The following is a 25,130-nucleotide window of genomic DNA, read 5'->3' as shown; positions in this document are numbered from 1 at the left end:
AATAAGTAACACTTGAATGTGACACTGAACTAAATATAATGACAAAAATATCAGCATGGAGGCACAATGTGCTTTTGCTACAGCACTGTTTTTAATAAAATCTAAGTAAGTTGTGAGATTTATACAGAAAAATATCAATACTAATATTAATTTTCCTTTCAATGATGCATCCTTTGTTGTTGCTCTTAATTTAAAATGTATGCATTTAAAAGCAAACAGTTTGACAGCTGTTTTCATTTGGGAGCAAAAAAGTAAAAAATGTTCTGTCAATTTGGGGAAATATTAAAATTTCAGAAATTACTTCCATTTTTTCTGGCTCTATAGAATAACAGACTTGAAGCCTTTGAATAACTCTATTACAGAAACACTAATTATTTCTAGACAAATACACTTAATAGTCCATTTAGTTCTCCAAGATATTTTATTACACAAAAACCACTTCAGAAAAAAATGCTTTCATGTTGATAGCACAGGTGTACTATGCTATACAAAGATATAGTTATCACTAGAAAGAATTCTGATGTCATAAAAAAGACCCATTTGGTGTTAAGTTGCCTAAACATTTTCATTTTAAAATTCAAAAACTTTCTTTAGGTTAAAAAAAAAAAATTAAGCCTTAAAAAAACAAACAAACACATATTGAGTTCCCAATATGTGTCAACCACTATACATCAAAGTAATCGCCTAATATATACCTAACCCTAATATATACAACCTGGTGTCGAAATGACTATAACACATCTGTTATATTAAAGTATATTGAAACTCTAAAACCCTCAGCAGAACTCTTCTTCCTCAGTCCCCCTCCAAATATACACCTACAGACTTTTATATGTTGCAAGATAAGGCACTAGAGAGCTCTGACCCAGTAATTCATGTCATTCCCATGACCACTCTTGCAGCTGAGATCAGCTGGAATACGATTAAAACAAACAAACAAACACGGTTTCTGCCTTTACTCAGTCCTTTTGTCTTGACCTGTTTGCCTTCTGAACAACAAAAATGATATGCCAAGAAACGAGATTCATTTTAAGTATTTTTCAAGATAAGCATGATGAGATAGATCTTCTCTATATTAGCAAATACTTGTACTCAAAAACATCCCAGAACAGGTTTTAACTCAACTAGTTTATAAAGTTCGGCTTAAAAAAAACTAAAATCATTTTCTATTTACTGGAAAATCTCTAAAACTAGACTTTGCTAAACACATAAACTACTTGAAACACAAGCAGAAACCAATTACACCTATAAATAATACAGAAGCAATTTACTATTTTCCTTTGTTGTTGTTGTCTTCCAGAGAAACTTATGCAGAAATGAGAAACTAAAAAAATGTTTTTCTAGTGCGAAATGAACTTTTTCGTTAACATTACTTTAATGAGTCAAAACATGTTCCTAAAATTTGTAGACTAAAGTATTCCAAAAAGATTAAATTTTATGACATATCTAAGTTCCTTAGTCTGAGAAAGTAATTTAAATATTTTGTTTCTAAAATTAGAACTAAAAACTGCTTGTTCAGTTTAGTAATCTGAAAAGGAGGTAGATATAGTAAATAAAATTTTAAAGATGGTATTGTTTCATCATAGCCCAGTAATCTGCAACAAAACTCAGTAAGACAACATACATTATTATGTTTTCAAATTTATATGCTAAAAACTAAAAAGCGTAAATAGGGAATCGTTTCTTCAAATAAAATAGCATACCTGTATAAATTCAGATGTAAGTGCTGCAAGTAAAATAGTTTAAACCAACTACTTCCCTTAACAGTTCACTTCAAAATGAATAAATACATGAGCAACTATTCTTTTAAGAGTAGTTAAAGGAAACTGAAATATCCATAAAAATCCACAACTATACCCATACTGATTTTCTCCTTCCCCTTTGCTTTAAATTCATAGTAGAAGATAAATTACAAAATTAAATTACTCCGTTCTTCATCTGGTCTTGATCATATCCATTTGATCAAAGCCATTTATCTTAACCTAGGCCTTCCACAGAAAATCAGTGGCCAAACCCTAAAGGTATCTCTTTACCTCACTGCAGAATTCCCCCAGGCTCCATGCTTGTCTGTGAGAATGTTGATAATTTTCTGGATTAGCTGAGTTGCTGTGACATGGTCTCGATATTTAGCTGCTCTTATCAAATGATCACACATCTTCTCATCTTCTCGTTTGTCTGCTGAATACTGGGCACACAGAGACTTGGATAGGAAAAAGAAACATCTATTAATATAAAAATATGGGGGAAAACCCCTTTAATTGCATGATGAAATAATCTCTAATATGCACAGAACCAAACAAAAATTTAAAGTGACTTTTACACTGCTCATGAGCTGAACTGACAGAGTTGGTGATCTACTGCCTCAGTACAACAATCCCCCAAGAATTTATTTCTCTGTCATTCAGAAGGTACACTCAGAAGTGGTTAATATCTAAGCAGAGACCTGAATAAAGAGAAGAAGCCAGTGATGTGCAGATGTGGGGTCCACACTACAAGTAGCATGAAGGGAGGTTGCAAAGAACTAAAGCAAAGTGAACAAAGAGAAGAACGGTATGAAGAGAGACTGGAGAGGGAGGCAGGCAGGGGTTGCATCATTTAGTACTGTGTAGTTATGGTAAGGAGTTTAGATTCGCAATGGGTTACCCATAGGTTAATCAGGGGAATGATGTGATTGATTTACATATTAAAATGATCAACACAGCTCCATTTAGAGACAATTACAGAGGAACAAGAGGCTTAAGGAGGGAGATCGGTTATCAGGCTACTGCACAGGTCCAGAAAAGAGACGCTGGCAGTTTGCACTAGTAAACCGAGCTAGTTCTCAAAACCTTTAGAAAACGCCAGCAACAGTGTGGTCTTTCAAACCCTGGCAACGCAAAATGGACCACCAGCACTAGAATAACCTAGGAACTTATTAAAAGTGCAGAATTATAGGTCCCACTCCACACCAACTAAATCAAAACCTGGATTTTAATGAGATCTCAAGGTGATTTCTAAATTAAAGTTTGAACAGTACTTTCTTAGACATCAATTTTGCCAAAACAAATTCAGAATTCTTTAGCAATAATCAGATACAACACAATCACTAGTTTCCATGATGCTTATTTCTTTGCTTTTGGAATGCAGACATTTGTGGTATTATGTTTAAGATGCTATGCTACCTAATTAATTGCTTAAAATTAAAAAAAAAATGATGAATGTAAACTTGTTACTTAAAAGGTCAGTCCAGTTGGATAGTTCCTTCCTTTCTCTTAGAGTGTAAGAGAGGAAGTGCATGGTTCCAGCAGTACTGAGGGCTCTTTCTGCACCAGAAGAGAAGCAAGCCTGAGGATGAAGACAATACCCACAGGGAGCGGAGGTATGAGGATTACATAACTAGCCTACTCTGAATGGAATCGTAAACTTGTGGATCAACCAAAGATCAGCCTACCTTTAAATTAAACTTTCTGTGAGACCCTTTTTTTCCTTTAAGACTTTTTACAAGAACCTATAAGCTCCTGTTCATTCACTGAAGTCCAGTATGAACTGGGTTTTCTGTTCCTAATACCACAAGCAACCCAAAAGATATGGTGTTTATGTAAATGCATAAAGAATCAAATATCTCTTGGTTTGTACAGAACACTAGGCTACTGAGATCAAAGGCTGAATCAGCTTGATAGCCTTTGCCCTGGAGAATCCCCATTCTAGACTGTGAGAAGGGAATTGGGAATAAAAGTACAGTCATCTCTTGCTATCTGTGGTGGGGGTGGGGGTGTGGGGGGGAAGGGGGCAAGGTTCCAGGACCCCCATGGATACCAAAATTTGCAGATGCAAAATCCCTTTAATATAAATAATATAATATATATGAATATGTTATTATACATATGAACAAACGTACAACTGGAAAACAAATCAAAAACCAGACTAAAGCATCATCTTTGACAGTCTTTATTAGTCTTAAGCAACTTTACCTTGCTAGGTCTAACTGTCCTCCCATCTGCCAAAATGAGAGGATTATATTACCTCTAAGGATTGTACACTTAAAAGATTTTGGCCAATTTCTGGGAAGTTAGTTTCTGTATATTGTTAAAAGGAAAGTACTTCTTTTACCTAAGCACTGATATGGAAAAAATAAATGATGTTAGAAACGAGACTCATTTATAAAATACTACAAGCAAATGCCAGGCTTCCCCAGTGGCTCAAAGATAAAGAGTCCACCTGCAATGCAGGAGACACGGGTTCAATCCCTGGGTCAGGAAAATCTCCTGGAAAAGTGAACGGCAACCCACTCCAGTATTTTTGCCCAGGCAATCCCATGGACAGAGAAGCCTGGAGGGCTACAGTCCATAGAGTCGCAAAGAGTCGGACATGACTGGAGCGACCGAACATGCACACACAGGCAAATGCCAGACACCACGTTAAAAAATAAAAGCTTGAGCCAAACAAACTCCAAGATAGTTCAGTTTGTTAAAATCATGATTTGAGTAAAGAAAAGAAAATATGATTAAGAAACACTTGAAGGGAGTAGTTTAAGTGAAGATAACTAGGGAATTATTCCATTGTTAACACAAAGGTTAACTACTATGTGACATTTTCAGAGATTCATCCCAGAACTAGGCAGCACTCTGTAGGTTACTTCACATCAAAGTCAACCACACGCTGAAACCACAGGACAAAACAGCAGACACTGCGAGAACGTGTATAGCTTAAACATCCCCTAATGGATGCAGAGTGTGCCTTTATCTAACCTCACCTGATGATAAGAGGGAATTAAGATTACTGATGGAAATTGAAAAATAATTGGTCTGAATACTCCCCTGAAACACCAGATACCTTCATATTAAATGTACCAAAATTACCAAAAAAGACATTATTAAATAGGCTACCAGTATGTACTTTATTAATATTAGACTAGTTTAACTTTATCAAATCATATTCTTCAAAACATTTGGTAAGCAACTGAAGTTTGCATAAAAAGGCATAATTCTAAAAAGAAGAGTCCAAGGTAGTAAGTTAAATAGCAAAATGGTTTAAAGTGCTCTTTAATGGATCCTCCTTTATAATATAAACAGCAACTTTTCATATCTGACATAAAATCTATAGATATAAATCACATTAAAGGGCTATTCTCTCCTGATTATCAATCTCTGTCTCATTGTGGAACATTAGAGTCACATCTAACCTTAAAACATGATAAAAGGAAACCAAACAAGAATGTTCTGTAAAGATATAATGAACTCGCATCTATTCTTAAAAGCATCTTTAAAATGCAATTTTATTCTTATTAAAAAACCAATAACATAGTCAACATATGACATATCATTCAAAGTCAAATACAGATGAGGAATATTTGCCTGAAGATCAAACACATGTTACTTATTGAAGGAGTGTGTGTGTGTGTGTGTGTGTGTGTGTGTGTGTGTGTGTGTGCGCTTGTGTTTAAGGGTTAAGTGGAGGTATCCCAAAAGACCTTACCAAAATGTACCATCTATCAACAAATTCAAGGGCCAGGTCTAGTGTGTGCCTGCTAAATTGCTTCAGTTGCATTAGACTCTGGACCCTATGGACTGTAGGTCACCAGGCTCCTCTGTCCATGGGATTCTCCAGGCAAGAATACTGGAGTGGGTTGCCATTTCCTTTTCCAGGGGATCTTCCCAGCCCAGGGGTTGAACCCAAGTCTCTTGTGTCTCCTGCATTGGCAGAAGGGTTCTTTGCCATGAGCGCCACTTGGGAAGCCCACCAGGTCTAGGACTTTCATTCAATTTTACTTCACATCAACTTCTCTGTTTTCCTACTTTAAGCAACACATGAACTAAGTAATATAGCATCACAACAATGACCCTCCTGCCCAACCTGAATCTTAAAATTAAAAAAACAGAAAAAAGCATCCTGGCAACTAATTCAAATATATTTGATTTGAATTTGATTATTGTTAAAGAAATCTAAGATTTATTAATATAGAATTAATAAAACATAAGATAAATCTAGTTCTTAAAAAATTCACTTAACTGAAGAGAGGAGCAATTTAGACTGATCAATTATAATTCAAATAACTATTCTGGATCTTAAAGAAGTAAAGACAATATCACATTTAGCCTTTCCTTTCAGATATATGTCTCTAAGTTTACTATCTGTCCTTTGTATGAAAGCTCAGAGAGGAATGAACTTAAAATTAAGCAGATTTCTCTATTATGCTCCTGCCATCACTCTGATGACCTTTCTGGTGGTCAGACTTTCTCTTCATTATCTCCCAGGATGCTTGCATTTTCTCAAGGCTTTGTCATACATCCCTTGGCAATATCATCTACTCCCATCATCATCTGCTATTATCAATTTAGATGTAGCTTCAAGTTTTTCATGTCTGACTCAACTGTTTCCTAAATTCAGATCCCACATTTCTATCTGTAGGACAGTCTCCAATCATTCAATAAGTACCTAAAATTTAAAACATACAACCCACCATCTTTATCCCAAACATGCTATTACACTGAAAAGGGAAAGGTTTTCTATTTCTGTCATCTGTGACTTTTCAATTTCCCTCACATCACATCCCATCATTCCCAGCAAAACCTCTAACCACTCATCACAGCCCTAATGTAGATCTTTATTTGCTCACAACTCAGCTCTTGAAATAATCTTCTGTCCTTTTATGAGAAGTCCCGGAATTATTTTTAGAAAAACTTGCTTTGGAATAACATAGATATAAGTATAGATCCCATCCTCAAAAACTACATAATTGTTTAAGATATTGAAAAATTAGAACCAAATTTTACTGCCTAGATCTGTGTATGTGTAGCCATCTATAAAGTGGAATATTATCTTTTACATTACTATCTATCCACACTCTATTTGCCAGATATACTAGATTATACACTACTACCCAAATAGCGTCAAGACATTTTCAAGGGCTGGAAAATGCACTTCTCCTATAGCTTTTATATGTGAAACAAGTTTAAAGATGTCTACTGAGAAGGTAAGAGGAAAATTTAAAAGACAAACTACTAGAGAAGAGGAACTCATGCAGAGGAAAACATATGGAAATCTAGACGTCCTTTTGATTCTTTACCTGAATATAAAAGGTGGAAAAAAACTCAAAAACTCCAAAATAATTGGAAATTAAACAACATCTCCAAATAAAAAATATGATCAAAAATGCAATCACAAAGAAAATTAGAAAAAACTGTGGGAACTGGATAAAACAGCATTTAAAGTAAAATTTATACATTTAAATATATTAGAAAATATTAAATATTTAAGGAAGAAATAATACAAATCTTAAACTCAGATGACAGAAGCTAAGGAATACACTGCAACTAATTTTGCATTAAAGGAACAGAAAGCTAAATAATAACAATTTGCATAAATAAACACAAAAACTCAACAAAATATTACCATTCAGCTATCTATAAAACAGACTATATACCATGATGAAGTAGAGTATATCTATGGAATGCAAAGTTGATTTAATATTTAAATATAAACCAGCAAAAAATTCACCTTAAGACAGAAAAAAGGGAGAAAAATATATCTAAATCATTTTTTAAAAGCAATTAATTAAATAATCAATTAATATTCAAAACCCTTTCATGAAAATAAATTAATTAATTAAATAACAAGCACTCCACAAACCAGGAATACAAGAGACTTCCTAAACCTTAGGAAGGACATCTATAAAAATTATTCAACTAAAACTGGAAATAAAGTGCTATGTCCTCTCTCATGACTTCTATTCAATATGGTAAAAGAGATCTTAACCAGCAGAATGCGACAAAAAATAAACAAGTAAGCAAAAAGACAGTTTGAAAAGGAAAGACTAACAGATTCTTTATTTGTATATGCATTCCTCCACGTTATAATTCTGAGCGTTCTAAGAAAAAACTACTAGAACATATAATACAAGTTTCTTAGATGAAAGGTCAATATACTAAAAGTTAATTATGTACCTACCCGCTGGCAATAAATAACTCAAAAACAATTAAAAAAAACAATTAACAATACCATTAATAACGTGAAATATTTAGCAGGATATAAAAACATATTCAAGTCTACACAATGAAAACCATAAAACACTGCTAAGAGAAACTAAGACTAAATAACTGAGGATATATACAATGTTCATAGATTTAAAATCTCAGTATTTAAAAAATATATATACTTTTCAAATTGGTTTTATAGATTCAACCCAATCTTAATTAACACTTTAGGAGGTTTTCTTAAGGATAAATTGACAGCTGAGTCTAAAATATATCTGAACAAAAAAGAAAAAAAAAAACAATTTACAAAGGAGAGATGAAACTGTAGAATTTTATACTCTTTGAATCACACTGTAAAATAAGAAATCAAGACAGCATAGGTTATGAAATGAAAAAAGAGTGCTTTTCAACAATTGGTACTGAAACACCTGGCCACTGTCAAAGGAGCAAAAAAAGAAAAAAACTTGTTTTCACCTCATACCACACACAAAATGTTTAATTCAAAATGAATAAAAAATATAGATGTAAAAGTTAAAATTTTAGCACTTCTAGAAAAATAAAACAGAAAATTTTATGAACTTCAAGTAGGCAGAGAATACTTAAACTAAAATTCATAGACTGGAGAGTGTAAAAGAAAATCATAACCATAAAAAAAATGGACAAATTGGACTTCAATGAAACTTATAAAATCTGCCCTGTAAAAATCACCATTCAGAAAACGAAAAGGCCAGTGAGGGAAGGAGAGAGTGGGACGAATGGAGAAAGTAACATCAACATATATGCACTCCCGTGAGTAAAACGGATACCAAGTGAGAAGTTGGGAGCCTAGCCTGGCACTCTGTAATGACCTAAAGGGGTGGGTAAGGAGGGGAGGAAGCTAAACAGGGAGGCGACACGTGTGATTACAGCTGACTTGCGATGCTGTACAGCAGAAGCCAACACAATGCTGTATAGCAATTTTCCTGCAATTAAAAAAGAAATTAAAAGTAAATGAATAAAGAAAAAACGAAAATGAAAAGGCAACGAGAAAAAACATTCACCATACGTTAACTGACAAAAGAGTTCCTTACAGGAAATATGAAGAACTCCTACAGTGCAATAAAGACAAAGAAATTTAAAACCATAAACAAAGGATCTGACTAGACATTTAAAAAAGATATACAAATGACTAATAAGTATGTGAAAAACTGCATAGTCAGCAGAGAAATTCAACAAAAACCCACAACACTCTATCGTTATATACACACCAGAAGGGCTGAAATTATAGGAACTGACAATAAATATTGGCAAGGATGTGGAACAAAGGGAACTCTCATACCTACCAACTAAACTGATGAAGGGTAAAACCTACAACTAGTCTAGAAAATAGTCTGGCAGCTTCTCCTAAGCCTAAATATAAACTTGCAATAGCACACAGCAATTATACTCCTAGGTATTTCCTCCAAATGAATGATAACATATTTGCACAAAAATGAATTGCATGAAAATGCCCATAATGCTTTTAATCGTAAGAGCCAAACACTGGAAATTACCCAATATACACCTACAGAGGAACGGATAAACAAAGTAGTACTCTTAGCAATATAAAAAACAAGAGTAACACACAAACAACAATGTGGACTAGTATCAAGAATCTTATGCTGACCCAAACAATCCAGACATTAGAGCACCCATTATGTAATGTATATGAAATTGTATACCACACCAAACTATCTACAATAACAGAAACCAGATGAGCAGTTGCCTACAGTTAGGTATGTGTATGAATCTGCCTGAAAGGCAGGAGACCCGGCTTCAGTTCCTGGGTCAGGAAGATCCCCTGGAGAAGGGAATGGCACCCACTCCAGTCTTCTTGCCTGGAGAACCCCACGGACAGAGGAGCCGGGCGGGCTGCAGTCGGTGGGGTCGCAAGGGCTGGGCACGACTGAGCAACTAAACCACCCCCACCAGTGTGTGTATGTGCAGCGGAACTGACCACACTGAAACAAAAGGGAATTCCCCAAGGTGACAGAAAATTTCCATATCTTGATTGTAACAGCAATATAGATATATACACTTGTCAAAACTCATCCAACTGTATATCTGAAGTGAGTATATTATATATAAATCACTCAATAAAGTATATTTAAGAAGTTCTTAAAAATGAATAGTCAAGGCACTAACAGGGAAGAAAGTAGTTTAAGTATTCATATTGAAAAAATTAGCGCATTTGCCAAGTAGGTCAATGCACTCTATAAATCAGTAAGGTAGATAAGCAGTAAGAGAGAGAACTAATACGAAACCAGGTAAAAGACAAATAGGTACTGCACAAAAATTCTTTTTAAAAAAATAATACATAACAAGCAGGAGAAAAGATGTACACTTTAATTTGTAAAGAAAATCCAAAATAAAACACAGTGACATACTACTACACAACTACCAGAAATGGTCTCATAGACAACAAAAGAGTTTAAAATGTAGTACTTGGGTACAATCTCAAAAATGGTATAATGATCTCAGTTCCCTTCCAAGGCTAACTATTCAACATCACAGTAATCCTAGTCTAAGCCACAACCACAAATATTGAAGAAGCTGAAGTTGATGGCTTCTATGAAGACCTACTTTATCTTCTAGAACTAACACCAAAAAAAGACATCCTTTTCATGACAGGGGATTAGAATGCAAAAGTAGAAAGTCAAGAGATTCCAGGAGGTTAAAGTAAGTTTGGCCCTGGAGTACAAAATGAAACAGGGCAAAGGCTAACCGAGTTTTGTCATGAGAAATCACTGGTCATAGCAACAGGAGAGACAGCTCTACACATGGACATCACCAGATGGTCAGCACTGAAATCAGACTGATTATATTCTCTGCAGACAAATGGAGCAGCTCTATACAGCCAGCAAACACAACACCTGGAGCTGACTGTGACTCAGATCATCAGCTCCTTATCACAAAATTCAGGCTTAAATTGAAGAAAGCAGGGAAAACCACCAGACCATTCAGGTATGACCTAAATCAAATCCTTTAAATTTATACAGTGGACGTAACAAATAGATTCAAGAGATTCGATTTGGACAGAGTGCCTGAAGAACTATGGATGGAGATTCATAACACCGTACAGGAAGCAGTGACCAAAACCATCCCAAATGAAAAGAAATGCAAGAAGGCAAAGTGGTTATCTGAGGAGGCTTTACAAATAACCAAGCAAAGAGAAGTGAAAGGTAGGAGAGAAAGGCAAAGATATAGCGAACTGAATGCAGAGTTCCAGAGAATAGCAAGGAGAGAGAAGAAAGCCTTCTTAAATGAACAATACAAAGAAATGGAGGAAAACAAGAGAATGGGAAAGACTAGGGATCTCTTCAAAAAAACTGGAGATAGCAAGGGAACATTTCATGCAAGGATGGGCACGATAAAGGACATGAACGGTGAGGACCTAACAGAAACAGAGAGATTAATTAAGAAGAGGTGACAAGAATACACAGAAGTACACACAAAAGGTCTTAATGACCAGAGTAACCACGATGAGGTGGTCAGTCACCATGCCAGACATCCTGGAATGTGAAGTCAAGTGGGCCTCGAAAGCATTACTATGAACAAAGCTAGTTCACAGTATGAAATGAACTAGAAGGAATTCTACCTGAACTATTTCAAATCCTAAAAGATGATGCTTTACAGTGCCGCAATCAATATGTCAACAAATTTAGAAAACTCAGCATTGGCCGCAGGACTGGAGAAGGTCAGTTTTCTATTCCAATTCCAAAGAAAGGAAATGCCAAAGAATGTTCAAACTACTGTAAAACTGTGCTCATTCCACATGCTAGCAAGGTAATAATCAAAATCCTTCCCGACAGGCTTCAGCAGTACATGAACCAAGAACTTCCAAATGTACAAGCCGAAATTGAAAAGGCAGAGGAACCGGAGATCAAATTGCCAAAATCCACTGGATCACAGAAAAAGCAAAGGAATTCCAGAAAAAATATCTACTTCTGCTTCATTGACAGTGCTGACACCTTTGACTGTGTGGGTCACAACAAACTGTGGAAAGTTCTTAAAGATAAGGGGATAGCAGACCACCTTGTCTCCTGATTAATCTGCATGCAGGTCAAGAAGTAACAGTTAGAACTGGACATGAAACGATGGACTGGTTTAAAATTGAGAAAGAAGTATGTCAAGGCTATATATTGTCACCCTGCTTATTTAACTCACATGCAGACTGCATCATGCGAAATGCCAGACTGGATGAATCACAAGCCAGAATCAAAATTGCTGGGAGAAATATTAACAACCTCAGATATGTAGATGATACCCACTGCCATGGCAGAAAATGAAGAGGACTTAGAAAGCCTCTTGACGAGGGTCAAAGAAGAAAGTAAAAAAGTTGGCTTAAAACTCAACATTCAAAAACTGAAAATCATGGCATCTAGTCCCATCACTTCATGGTAAATAGAAGGGGAAAAACTGAAAATAGTGACAGATTTTATTTTCCTGAGTTCTAAAATCACTGAGGACGATGACTGCAGCCATAAAACTAAAAGATGCTTGCTCCTTGGAAGGAAAGCAGTAACAAATCTAGACAGCATATTAAAAAGTGAACATATAACTTTCAGACAAAGGTCTGTATAGTCAAAGCTATGGTCTTTCCAGAGAGTTCGACCATAAAGAAGGCTGAGCACCGAAGAATTGATGCTTCTGAATTGAGGGCTTGAGAAGACTCTTGAGAGCCCCTTGGACTGGAAGGAGATCAAACCAGTCAGTCCTAAAGGAAATCAACCCTGAATATTCACTGGAAGGACTGATGCTGAAGATGAAGCTCCACTACTTTGGTCACTTAATGCAAAGAGCCAACTCACTGGAAAAGACCCTGATGCAGAAAAGACTGAGGGCAGAAGGAGAAGGGGATAACAGAGGATGAGATGGTTGGATGGCATCACTGACTCAATGGACATGAGTTTGAGCAAGCTCCATGCGACAGTGAAGGCTAGTGGAGCCTGGCTCGCTGCAGTCCGTGGAGTCACACAGGGCTGGACACACCTGAGCAACCGAACAACAAATCCACCCTGCAAACAGACATGAGCGCGTGCACCAACAGACAGTAAAGCGGCACTGATCCCGATACTAACAGCTAAACATGGACTGCCAACCAACAGCAGAGGCGATTATGGAAAACCACTGCTCTACTAATGAAACAGAATAACACACGGTACTGAAAATGAAAAAGAGAACGTAGCAAATGAAATGAATCTCACAAACATAACATTGGAACTAAAAATCCCAGAGAGAACTGACTTTGATTCAACTTTTGTAAAGTTCAAAACCGGGAAAAGAAATTACAATGATTAAAAAACACACAGTTACGTATTAAAAGAAAAAAACAGAAGCAAGTAAGTCATTAGAGAAAATAACATTATTTAGCTTAATGGAACAAAAAAAGGTTGTGATTGGATATATAAATGCCCAAGGCTTCTCACAACCACTTCAGCTAAGAAAAGGAGGTAAATTAATGTTAAATGCATACTTTTTTCTAGAGTATATTTTATGAGAAACAGATTATAAAGCAAGTTTTCATTAAGTTTGCATAATATTGTGATACAAAAACAAATTTCAGTTAAAAAGTTCAAGGCTAAAATCTTTAAAATATTTTATAACCCGTTATTCTAATTTACTAACATTTATTTTTAATTAAGCAATTGAAATGTATTGGCTTCACAAGTTTTGTGCTTCAGTTTTTAAAAGAAATTTATACTCAAATTTAAAAAGTAATGACTTATATGATGAAGAAATTCCTCTCTTCTACTTCCTCCCTGTTTGGCTGCTTTCTACAGGTGTGGTCATGTTAACATGAATGTAGTGCCTAGGTAAATAAAATCAACTTATACATCATTCCTTTCCAAGACATAAAGTTCTACCTTCATTCTTTTTCATGGCTATACACAGTATTATATTTTTAGTTAAATAAACACACTTTCTGGTAAACACTTTTAAGTGTACTGCCTTATGCCCCAATTTATCTCAAAATCACTTACACTATAAAGTGTTTGTCTCACTGTAAACCATTTAAAAGGGCAATCATCTAAAGGACAACAAATTAAGAAGCTTTTCAACAGTTCAATTTTGGAGGTCTTTTGCACTCAATCTCAATTCAGATTTAAAGTCCAACCATTAAAAATAAAAAAATGTTGTCCGTGGGAATGTGACAGTCTCCTGAAAAACTTAGAAAAATAAAAGCTTAAAAAACCCAACAGCAAACGAAAGTCAACCAATCACAATGTGTGACAGCCACCTTTAATTCTAAAGTGATTCTTCCGTCATCCAACGCTTCGAAGTATTGATTTCTCTCAGCATGAAAAAGTCTAAGCCAATGAAATAGATATAGTATCATCCCCCTGATAATAGCATTCAAGGTGAAAACAGGCAGAACACTTATCAAAGTATCGCTTCCATTTCTTATTGTTTTAATGGACTGGATACAATGTGCTGGGTTCTTATCTTTACAATTGCAGACTTCAAACAATATTTTTAAATAATCTGAGGACTAATATATGTTCTAATATTTTACTTTAGAGAATAAAAAAATGGGCTTCAAAAGCTTTTACATATTTGTAAAGTGAAGTCAACACTAAGAAGAAGGTTACAGTTTCCACTTGCATGTAAAATGCACATACAACACTGTTTACATTATTTCATTGCTACATTAGAGTTACTTGTTAACAATGAAAATTACAAAATTTTTAAGTAAATAACAAAACAGCTTTCATAAAGACAAACTGATTTCTTTAACAATGCCTGCATACATTATATATCGGTTTGGTAGATAAAGTAAAATGTGGTTAGTATCGGTGATCAATAAAATTGACAGGAAATTTGGGACTTCCCTGGTGGTCCAGTGGCTGGGACTCCATGCTCCCAGTGGAGGAGACCCGGGTTCAATCCCTGGTCAGGGAACTAGATCCCACAGGCCACAACTAAAGAGTTTGTATGCTGCAAGTAAAGACCTGGTGCAAATAAATAAATAAATATTTTTTAAAAATAAAAAAAATAAAATAAAATTGACAGGAAATTTAAATAGAGTTAAATTCAAATAACTATATTCTAAAATTCATAATGAGGCAAGTATATCTTCCCGTAAGATTATAATTATACACAAATACATATAAACACATATACAGTGAAAGAGAGAGAGAAATTCAAAAGTTTTTATTTTTTAAACTTTACTTTTTGTTAATTTGCATAAGAGATAAATATCTTAAACAAATCCTATAATCTTTTAACTCAACGTATCTACCTAACCATTAGGTTTTTTGGAAATCATACAAAACTAGGGCATCTTACTTGTACTAGGCTAAAAGTAGCATGTGTGTGTGTACATATGTATACATATATTTTAATTTCAAATAACAGTAGATCAAGAACAAGCATGAAAACCAAAAAGTTAAAAAGAGATTAACTCATTCTTTAAGAAACCAAAGTTAATACTGTGGTTAAGAACACAGACTCTGGAGCCAGACAACCTGAGTTTAAATCTTGGCTCGGACACATTCATGATCAAGCTAGGTATTTAACCTCCCATGCCTCAGTTTCCTCATAGAAAAAGGATACAATGTGATGTGCTTCTCATAAAGTTCCAATATGCATAGACATAAAACAATCAGAATGTTGACAGGCATATACACTAACACCCAACAGTTACTGTAGACTCAGTCATGAAGTTAAGCAACTATACTGAAAACAGTCCCTTGTCTTCCATCATCTGAATGTAGCTGAGAGACATGGAGTAAAAATAATTACAATATGAGATACTTGCTAAGAAAGATATTCACAGTGTGCTTGGAAAGAACAGAAAAGAACTATTCAGAACCAGTGAGGGTTTCACAAAGGAACTAGAGGCTAAGTATCTTTTCATGGAGAAGAAAGGGCTCATTTAAGATAGAAGAAATAAAATATAGCAAAATAGAGGCGAAAAAATGACAACAGTTCAAATAAAAAACTTTAAGAATAACAGACTAAGACTTGCAATTACCAGAGCTCTCTCTAAGTAAACCAGTACAAGCTTCTTTATATCTTCCTTGGGTGCCTAATGTATTTTTACCCATTTCCTTCCTAAAAAGATTATTCCTCAAAGGTTTTTATAAATGGTTTAACATATAAATAGTTGATTTGGTCAACTGTTAAGATAACTAGGATATATCATAAACTGAAACCTTAAATACAGGCTTTATCTATCTGTAAGGAGTATATTCAGACATTTTCCTAGAAGAGACTTTTAAACAGCAGTAAGATATCTAGTTCTCTATCAAGACTATATTTTACATTATTAGAATCTAATGAGAACACAATGAAGAAAATATATTTTTCAGTTCACATTTAATTTGATCAGCATTGCTCACAGGTATGAATTCCATTTCACTTGGGCCATAGTTCCTTTGCTTTTTTCTAGCTTTCTACCTTTAACGGAGTGCCCAGTAATATATTTCTGTTTCTTGGAGCTGGAGAAGCATCACTTATAATTTTCAAAGTCAGAGACATCAGCTTACTTTAGAATGGTCTTCCTTCGTCCCAACAATGAAAGCTTCTTTAGTTTCACATGTTATTCTAAAAAGGATGATTTTTTTTTAAAAATATGTACATGCATGCATGTGCCCTCTGCAGACATGTATACTTTCTATTCAGAAGTTACCCCCCATAGAAGACTGAGAGCAGAAAATGCTGTGAGCCCAGTTCTTAATCTGGCCATTATCAAGAAGCTAAAATAGGAAGTGAGACAAGTTAAAACACACCCTGGAAGAATCTCTAAAAATAGTGCATTCCAGAATGAATACAGCTGACTTTGGAAATGTACTGAGAAATACTATGACTAAAGAGTCCAGGTGTGAAAGATAAACCAGAACATGTATGATAAGCCAGAGTGAGAATTTTCCTTAAGGAGTTTGATGGTCCCATTGTCAATTAACCAGAAGAAGGAAAAAAGGTGAACCCTGGACTTAGTAAGAACCAGCATTCTTTTTATTCTAAGACTGGATGCAAATCAGCCTGTACTAAAAGAAGAAGGAATGTGATCAAAGGAGATCTCTATGTGAGGGAGCTGAACAAGCCCCTGCAACTTGGCAAAGCTGACAGAGACAGAGGTCAAGAGAAAACCTCCTCTGCAGGAGTGTGGCCTATGAATGAGCAGATGCAAAACTCAGTAATGAGCTTTCCTTTTCTGCACTGTGATGTCTTTCATCATTGCGAGGTCTACAAAGGAGAAAAAGAAAAGCCTATGTCCATGCTTTGAGCAACAGGATAAAGATAAAACAGCTACTTCCTGGGAAAGCCACTTGTATGATACTAAGAGATAGCCTCCAGAATTCTGACAGAGCAGTCGACTGGATCAAGGCCATAAGGCAGGTAAGAATTCCAGAGTAAGCGTGGGACATATAAGCATTCCTTGAGTAATCCTTGAGATTACTTAAAATAAAAAAAATTATTCTTCATTTTGAAGTAACAGTAATAGCTGCATCATTAAACATTTAGTATGGACTCACCGAACAGGCACTTTACACTTATCAAATCCCGTTTACTCCTCATTACTATAGGTAGGCACCATTATTATCCTGATTTTCACATGAGACATTAATGTCTTAGCTCACACAGTCAGTAAATGACAGAGTCAAAATTAATGCACAAGGTTATCTGACTGGAAAGTCAGAACTATGTGAAACCGCACCAGAGTAATCTGTGGTCTCATTGGCTGAGTGCTCATTATACTAAAGTGATCTGGACATTTAAAAGGACTCATAATAGTTCTTTACTTAACCAACGTATCTATAGTATTTTATCATTCTCATGTTTGTTTACAACATCATTTTTATCTAACATAAATAAAATAATATCCAAAGCTACAATTATATGTGTGTGTGTCTACATATATATATATATGTGTATATATATAGAGAGAGAGAGTGAAAGAGTCAAGCTTACCATTTTCCCATTCCTGTGCTATAGATGAAGAAGTATATAAAAAGAGGATAAGAAGTATGTCTAAAACCATAATGCTAGTAAACAAATACCAAAGAGAGGATAAGAACTTCCATTCTACTGCTTTGCTATTATGACTCAAGCTGTGATCTTGAGCTATGATGACTCAAGATCTATTAATCAGTCATCTCTTCAGGAAATGACAGAACTGATAATGCAAAGTATCAGAAAGAAATGTTGCAAAGACAGTGGGATGTATTAATCACCAATATAGAGTCATCATGAGAAATAGAAGTCATAAAGTTAAGCTTTTAAAAAGTTATCATGAACCTTGGTCATCCCTTTCTCAGCTACTTAAGAAGGAAATGGCTACCCACTCTAGCATTCTTGCCTAGAAAATTCCATGGACAGAGAAGCCTGGTGGACTAGTCCATGGGGTCACAAAGAGTCAGACATGACTGAGTGACTAACACACTTAAGATAAGATGTTCCAAATAGGAGTTAAAAATATAAGGGAATAAATAAGAAAGGATAAAATAAAAAGAAGACAAGACAAGCAGGAAAGCATAAATGGGAAGTTCACTTGAAAATATTTTCACTGTATCATAATTACAAGTTTACTCTAAAAGTTACTAAGAAAAAAAATATATAGTGTCATTCTATTTCATTTGCTTTGTATTTCAACCACTAACTAAAAAACAAATTGGGGAATTCAATTCAATTTGAGAATATAAAATTTAAAAGTGGACAAAGATGAAAAAAAGTTTGTTCTTCAACTAATGTTTAAATAGCTCAGATTTATTTTGCACTCCACCAATTTTACATGCAGGTAAGAACCAATATATAAAGTTAGTAGAAAGAGAAAATAAATAGAGAAAACATATGTTTATGGTTTCAGTTTCAAAAATTTCTCTGCAATTTTAAGATTGAATGAAAGGAAATTTAAAGATTACTATATAGCTGATATTCAAACACAACATAAGCAATATCAAGTGGTGGGAGAGAATGTAAAGGAAAGGAAATCTTGTGCACTGTCAGTAGGAACAAACTGGACCAGCCATTACTGAAGACAGCATGGAGGTTTCCCAAAAAAGTTAAAAATAGAGTTACTATATGATCCAGCAATGCACTTCTTTATATCTAAAGGAAACTCACTACCTTGAATAAATACATGCACTCCCAAATTCCTTGCAGCATTATTAAAAATAGCCAAAATATGGAAACATCCTAGGTATCCATCAACAAATGGATAAACAAAATGTACACATACACTGGAATATTATTCAACCTCAAAAAAGGGAAATCTTGCCATTGTGATGACATGGATGAATCGGAGGGCAATATGCTAAGTGAGATAAGCCATAAACAAAAAGATAAATATTGCATGATTTCACTTATATGCAGAATCTAAAAACAAAAAACTCAAACTCATACTAGAGGCTTAAGACTGGCAGGAAAGGGAAGATATTGATCAAATGGTACAGACTTTACATTCTGAAATTAGTAAATTCTGTATATCTAAGGTACAGTGTGACAATAATAGTTAATGAGAATGTGCTGTATACTTGAAATTTGCTTAGCTCTCAAGTGGTCGACCACACACAAACACAAACGGCATGAGTTGCAGGATATGTTAATTTGCTCAATTGGGGTAACCATTTCACAATATACACATCCATCAAAATATCATGTTGTGCACCTTAAATATACACAGTATTTATTTGTCAATCTTACTTCAATAAAGTCAGGGAGAAAACGAAAAACAGTGGCAAACTAACAAGAAATACAGGGGAGGATAATGACTACTACTTTTCTTTATGCTTCTACCAGGATATCAACAGAATATTTTCTTAGTCTAAAAGAATCTAAGATCTCATGTGAAAAGACCGAATCCCCAAATTTTTGTTAGCTGGTTATGAAAACCTTTATTAACCCTATATTCTCTCTTTATTAGTTGATGCTTTCATTAATTTAACATTTCATTGAGAACTTCCTATGTTCCAACCCTATACTAGGTATTGAAATGAAAATAAATGGATCCTACTTTAAAGTTTGTTTCTCTCAGTAGACAATTTTAGAATATTCTTAATGGATACAAGTAACTCTCACCAAGTCTCCAATAAGAATATTCTAACCTATTCCAGAATCTGAAAATGTAATATCCATAAAAAAAGAAAGGTTTATGGATATTAGTGTAGCCTCCATTTCCTCTATGTGGCTGCTATAAGTGATGTATGGAAACCACAGAGACGGTGACATAAAATACTTTCAAGTCAGAATCTGTAAACCTCCAAAAATTACACTTAAAATTTCATGGTTGTATTTGTATAAATTTCTCAAGGTCAGATTCTCAAGAGTCCACACACAAATTAAAATTTAGGAACTATTGACTCAAAATACATAACAATTTACATAATATAATTCCATTTTGGGTTGAATATATATTACACAAGAAACATATATGCACAAAATTATACATAAAGTGTACAGTAATAATAAAGTCTGAAAAGTTATGTGCCAATCATTATCCTGGGAGTATGGTAAGGAAAAAGATACTGGAGAATGTTCTCTTTTTACTTTACACTATTCTACATTGTTAGATTTTTTTCTTTCTTCTCTATTTTTTCTTTTTTTTTTCTATATATATTCCTCATATTAGTAATTTTTAATTAAAAAGAGAACACTGATCTTAACAAAATTTTTGCTTAAGTGAGGGTGTCTCATGGGAACATGCTAGCGTATATCTGAAAAGTAGTTTTACATAACACATCTGTTTTTATTTCATGATAATCTAAAAAAATCAATAAAAAACAGATTTGGGATTATAGATATATAGAAGTGTTTCATATGCTCTTACCTATTATACAACTATAATCAAATTAAGCACAAATTAAGTTCAAGCATCATCACAAAAATCAATAAATTTATATTATTTATGACTGTTTAAAATGAAAGAATGTAACCTGTAATGACCTGATAAGGATCAGTTGGTACTATCATTAGGATAAAAGGGATCAGTCAATCCATAAGTATCTAAGGTCAAGCAATGAATATCCAATATTTAAAAAGCATACTATGAACTCCATTGCTCCCACTAAAGATGACAAAGTTGGATAAATTTTTCATTAATATAAAAAACAAAACAGAACTAAATGAATATTTCACTTTTTTGTGGAATCTAAAACAAGTTGAATTGAGGGTAGAATGGTAAAATAACAAATAAAACACTAATAAACAGAATATGGTACCCAATAATTATTATTATTTTTCAACCATAACTGAATAAGCCAAATCAATTAGATAAGAAAAAGCAATTAGAAGAATACAACTTGGAAATACAAAGGAAAAACTATCAATACCTATGCATGAAATGTTTATATACCTGAAAAGCTCAACAGAATCAAATGAAACTAGTTTTTTAATAAAACAACCTGAATCTAACACTATTAGCTAAGCAAGACTAGCCACAGCAATTCTGAAAAATATTATAGAAGTCAATGATGGGAAAAAACAACACAGCCCTATTCATATTAAAATGCACTATAAGGTCTCATAATTTAAATAAAAATCAACACCAATACAGGAAATCACAGAGACTAATAGGGAGATAGAGACTATTAAAAAAAAAAAATCCCCAAACATATAGCCATTTGGTATATGTTAACAATGGCATCTCAAATCAGAGGAGAAAATTTGGACTATGTAATTGTACCAAAAAAATTATACTGTCATGTAAAATAAAGTTAGATTCATATCACAGTTTATCGTAAGATAGATTATAAGTAAATGAAATATTTAAACATAAGACAATAAAACTAGAAATGCTAGAAGAAACACAGAGAAATTTCTTTATAATCTACATGGGTAAAAGACTGTTCCAACTATAAATCAAAATATTAAGCCATAAAAGAAAGCATTCATAAATTCAAGAACAAAAATATTTTGTAAAACACGTCTGTAGGACACCAAAAACTCGACCATATACAAGTCAACAAACTGGCAAAAATATTTATAACGTGTATCAGAGGATTAATTCCTTAATATATACACAGCTTCTACAAATCAGTAAGAAAAGAAAAACACCCAGAAAAACAATACAAAAGACTTAAGGATAATCAACCTCACTCATAAAAACAGAAATGCAAGTTAAAACTATACTAAGAAATACAAATGAAAACTACATACTGTCATATATAATCTGTGATAATAATATAAGTCTGAAAGCTTGATAACATACTCTATGAGGAAATAAACACTAATATGCTGCTAATGGAAGTATAAAAAAAAAAATCTCCAAAAAACATTAGGTTTAAAAACCAAAGCATAAAACATTATATATATGGTAACATGTATATAAGGAAAGGGGATGAGAATATATATTCATATTTTTATTCACGTGCATAAAGAAACCTGGACAAGATTTCCAAGAAACTAACAATGGCTTCCTCCAAAGGTGAGGAGGTAGAAGGCACCCAGGAAGAGATTAAAGAGAGATGTTTCACTCTGTGCCTTCTCATGGTTTATAAAATTTTAATTACCTACAGAAGACAATAAATAAAAGAATTTTATACTTAAAAACATTTAATGTCTTCTACATAGAATTTTTACATAATGCTGACATTATATGAAATTATTATAAGTTAAAAGTACCAGAGAGGTATTCTTGTGAAAGACCTATACTTTTGGTAAAGCAATAAGAAACGGAGAAGAAATGAGACTTAAGGAGAACCATGAGAAGTAATAAACTAACCAGAAAAGCACCTAGTAAGAAAGTCAAGTAAAAAAAGAAATTTCAAAAAGGAAGGGTTGACCATCAATGGCAAATGATACAGAATCAAGGAATATGAAGAATAAAAAAGAGTTAATGGCCAAGTATAACTAGGTCATATTAAGAGAACAGTTGTAGTATCTTCGTTCCAGGACTGGAGATGAAAAGGAAAGGACAGAATCAAGGATGCAAGACACGGAATGGTAAAAGGGAGTGAGAAAGATGGCATTAGCAAAAGCCCTGGCAGGATGACAAAGCAAAGTGAACGTGAGAGCATGAGGATTCTGACAGCATTTACACAAGGCTGACAAGCTTGAGTATATGACAATCAGATGGAGAGATGACAATTCTAACAACACTAAGAAGCTACAAGCTACTTCCAGGAAGGTCATCTGAAAGGAAAAGAAAAAGATCCCAATGTGCTAAATAATAAACTCAGATAAAATAATATATATTTTGTTAAAGAAAACCACAGAGGGTAGTCACTGATTATAAAGACCACCAATGACATCAAGTAAAAATTAGACCTTTCAATCAAAACTATTCTTAAGAGTAAACTGCCTATTTCATTCTTAATGACAGTTTGGAACTGAACGTTCACGGTATTCTGGAAACAGGTATCAAGGAAGATCTCACACGTACTAGGGTGCATCATCTAAGGATCTTTTTCACATTAAGAATCCTATTAGAAAGAAAACACTAAAAGGTAATTGAATTTCCCTCAGTTATCTTCATCTCTGTCAGCTCCTGCTACAATAACTTACTCTCCAGAGCAGAGATAACTCAATTCTGTCCAGCAAGCATATGTTATGAATCTCCAAAGCAAACTTGTCTAAATCACTCTGGTCTTCTATCAAGGTTAGCTGTGGATATGAACTCTGACAGAAAGCAAACAAATTTATTTTTATCTTTTCAATAATTCACTTCTTCATGCTTTCATGGAAGAAATCATGAGACAAATATATGGTCTGCAGTTATGTTATAAAGTCAGTTAAAATGGTTTCCAGGACTTAAATAAAAAAGACTTAATTAATCATTCTTAAACACACACACAAAACAATATTGATGTACTGAATTGGTATTATGTTACCCCAAGCTTCAATTTTTATTTATAGTTACCTCTAATAGTTGGAGTTCGGTTAAAAAATATTATTTAACCAGAAGTTACTTATGATCACACAAATACTATTTCAAGCATTTCAACCTTGAAAAGCTTTTAGTAAAGCATATTATTAAAAATACTAGCATTCATTCTTTAAATAAAAAATCAACAAAATAACTTAAATAACATTTCTCAAAAGGAAATGTATTTATCCGTATTCTAAAGCAGCTAAATGAAAGAAAAAAATTAAATTACAGTAAAGACAATGGTATCAGAAATTGTGTCCCTTTAAAGTTGCAATCTAAATAACACAAGATTATTCAGAACATAAACTAATTCAAATTCAGGCAGTTAGGAAACTTAACTATTTAACCCACACTATAAATGTATATAAAACTATGTGATATAAATTAAAATGTATTTTAACATAAAAATACAAAACACAAAATTTTACTCTCCACAATAACATCTTTAAGGTTTATATTCACCTTATATGAGGAAAACTAAGACTCTGAGAGGTTCAGTGAATTCTTCCCAATACTTTCCAACTAGTAAACTGTAGAGGACTAGAATCAGAAAATGTTTCTAACACCACATATCCCTGTTATATAACACTGGTTTTCTTTGTTTTGGGGGTTATTTTTTTGGTTTTCTTGTCTGTTTGCTTTTGCCACAGCAAACAGCTTCTGGGATCTCATTTCTCCAACCAAGGGTTGAACCTGGACCACAGAAGAAGTGCCAAATTCTTAAGACCAGACCACCAAGGAATTGCCATCACTGTTAACACAGTTTCGAATTTACGTTACTTTTAAACACTAGAGAGAAGCTCAAAGAATGTGGCCAACAATGTTCCTTGCAATTTTTTAATATAAACTGTGCTAACCTGCACTTTATGATGTAACCTGCCTATCCCTTCATCTCTAGCACAATCAGTACTTTTTGGATTGAGGAACTCAAAACTGCAATTTCAAAGGCACTAATCATGGAAATTTGGAACACTATTACAACCTATCACTCTTGCTGGTAATAGGTTAAAAAATACTTCTGCCATGGCCTTTCTCACTGAATTGAATCCTTTCTGTCTCCAAAAGAACCAGTATCCCCATTTTAAATCAGGAAAAAAGAAACTGATTGTGTAGGCTATAATTATCATTTATTTATTAATCAATTCTTTACTGAACACGTACTATGTGTAAGACAATATGCCAGGCACTATGAATACGTGATGAATAGACACAAGAGTTCTTGTCTGAGGGAAGCAGAGAGAAGAGCTGGAAACAAAATAACCAGATGAGTAAATATATAATTGCAAAGCATAAGTAAACGTAATGAGAGCTTACAATAGAAAGGTGTGATTTAAGATTTACATCAGGTG

The 25,130-nt window shown here is 34.0% G+C and overlaps 1 protein-coding gene across 4 annotated transcripts in view; it reads right to left on the bottom strand.

Annotated features, from left to right (window-relative positions):
• The window catches only part of LRBA (LPS responsive beige-like anchor protein), a 725,807-nt gene that overhangs the window by 400,052 nt on the left and 300,625 nt on the right, over nt 1-25,130 (bottom strand). For all 4 annotated transcript variants that reach the window (XM_043484720.1, XM_043484733.1, XM_043484732.1 and 1 more), the window contains exon 37: nt 2,034-2,200. In XM_043484720.1, coding sequence (XP_043340655.1) covers nt 2,034-2,200 — 167 coding nt within the window. The remainder of the gene's footprint in view (nt 1-2,033; nt 2,201-25,130) is intronic.

This window comes from Cervus canadensis, chromosome 1, assembly GCF_019320065.1.
Source record: "Cervus canadensis isolate Bull #8, Minnesota chromosome 1, ASM1932006v1, whole genome shotgun sequence".
Taxonomy (NCBI): Eukaryota; Metazoa; Chordata; class Mammalia; order Artiodactyla; family Cervidae; genus Cervus; species Cervus canadensis.
This window is presented reverse-complemented; position numbering and strand designations above follow the sequence as displayed.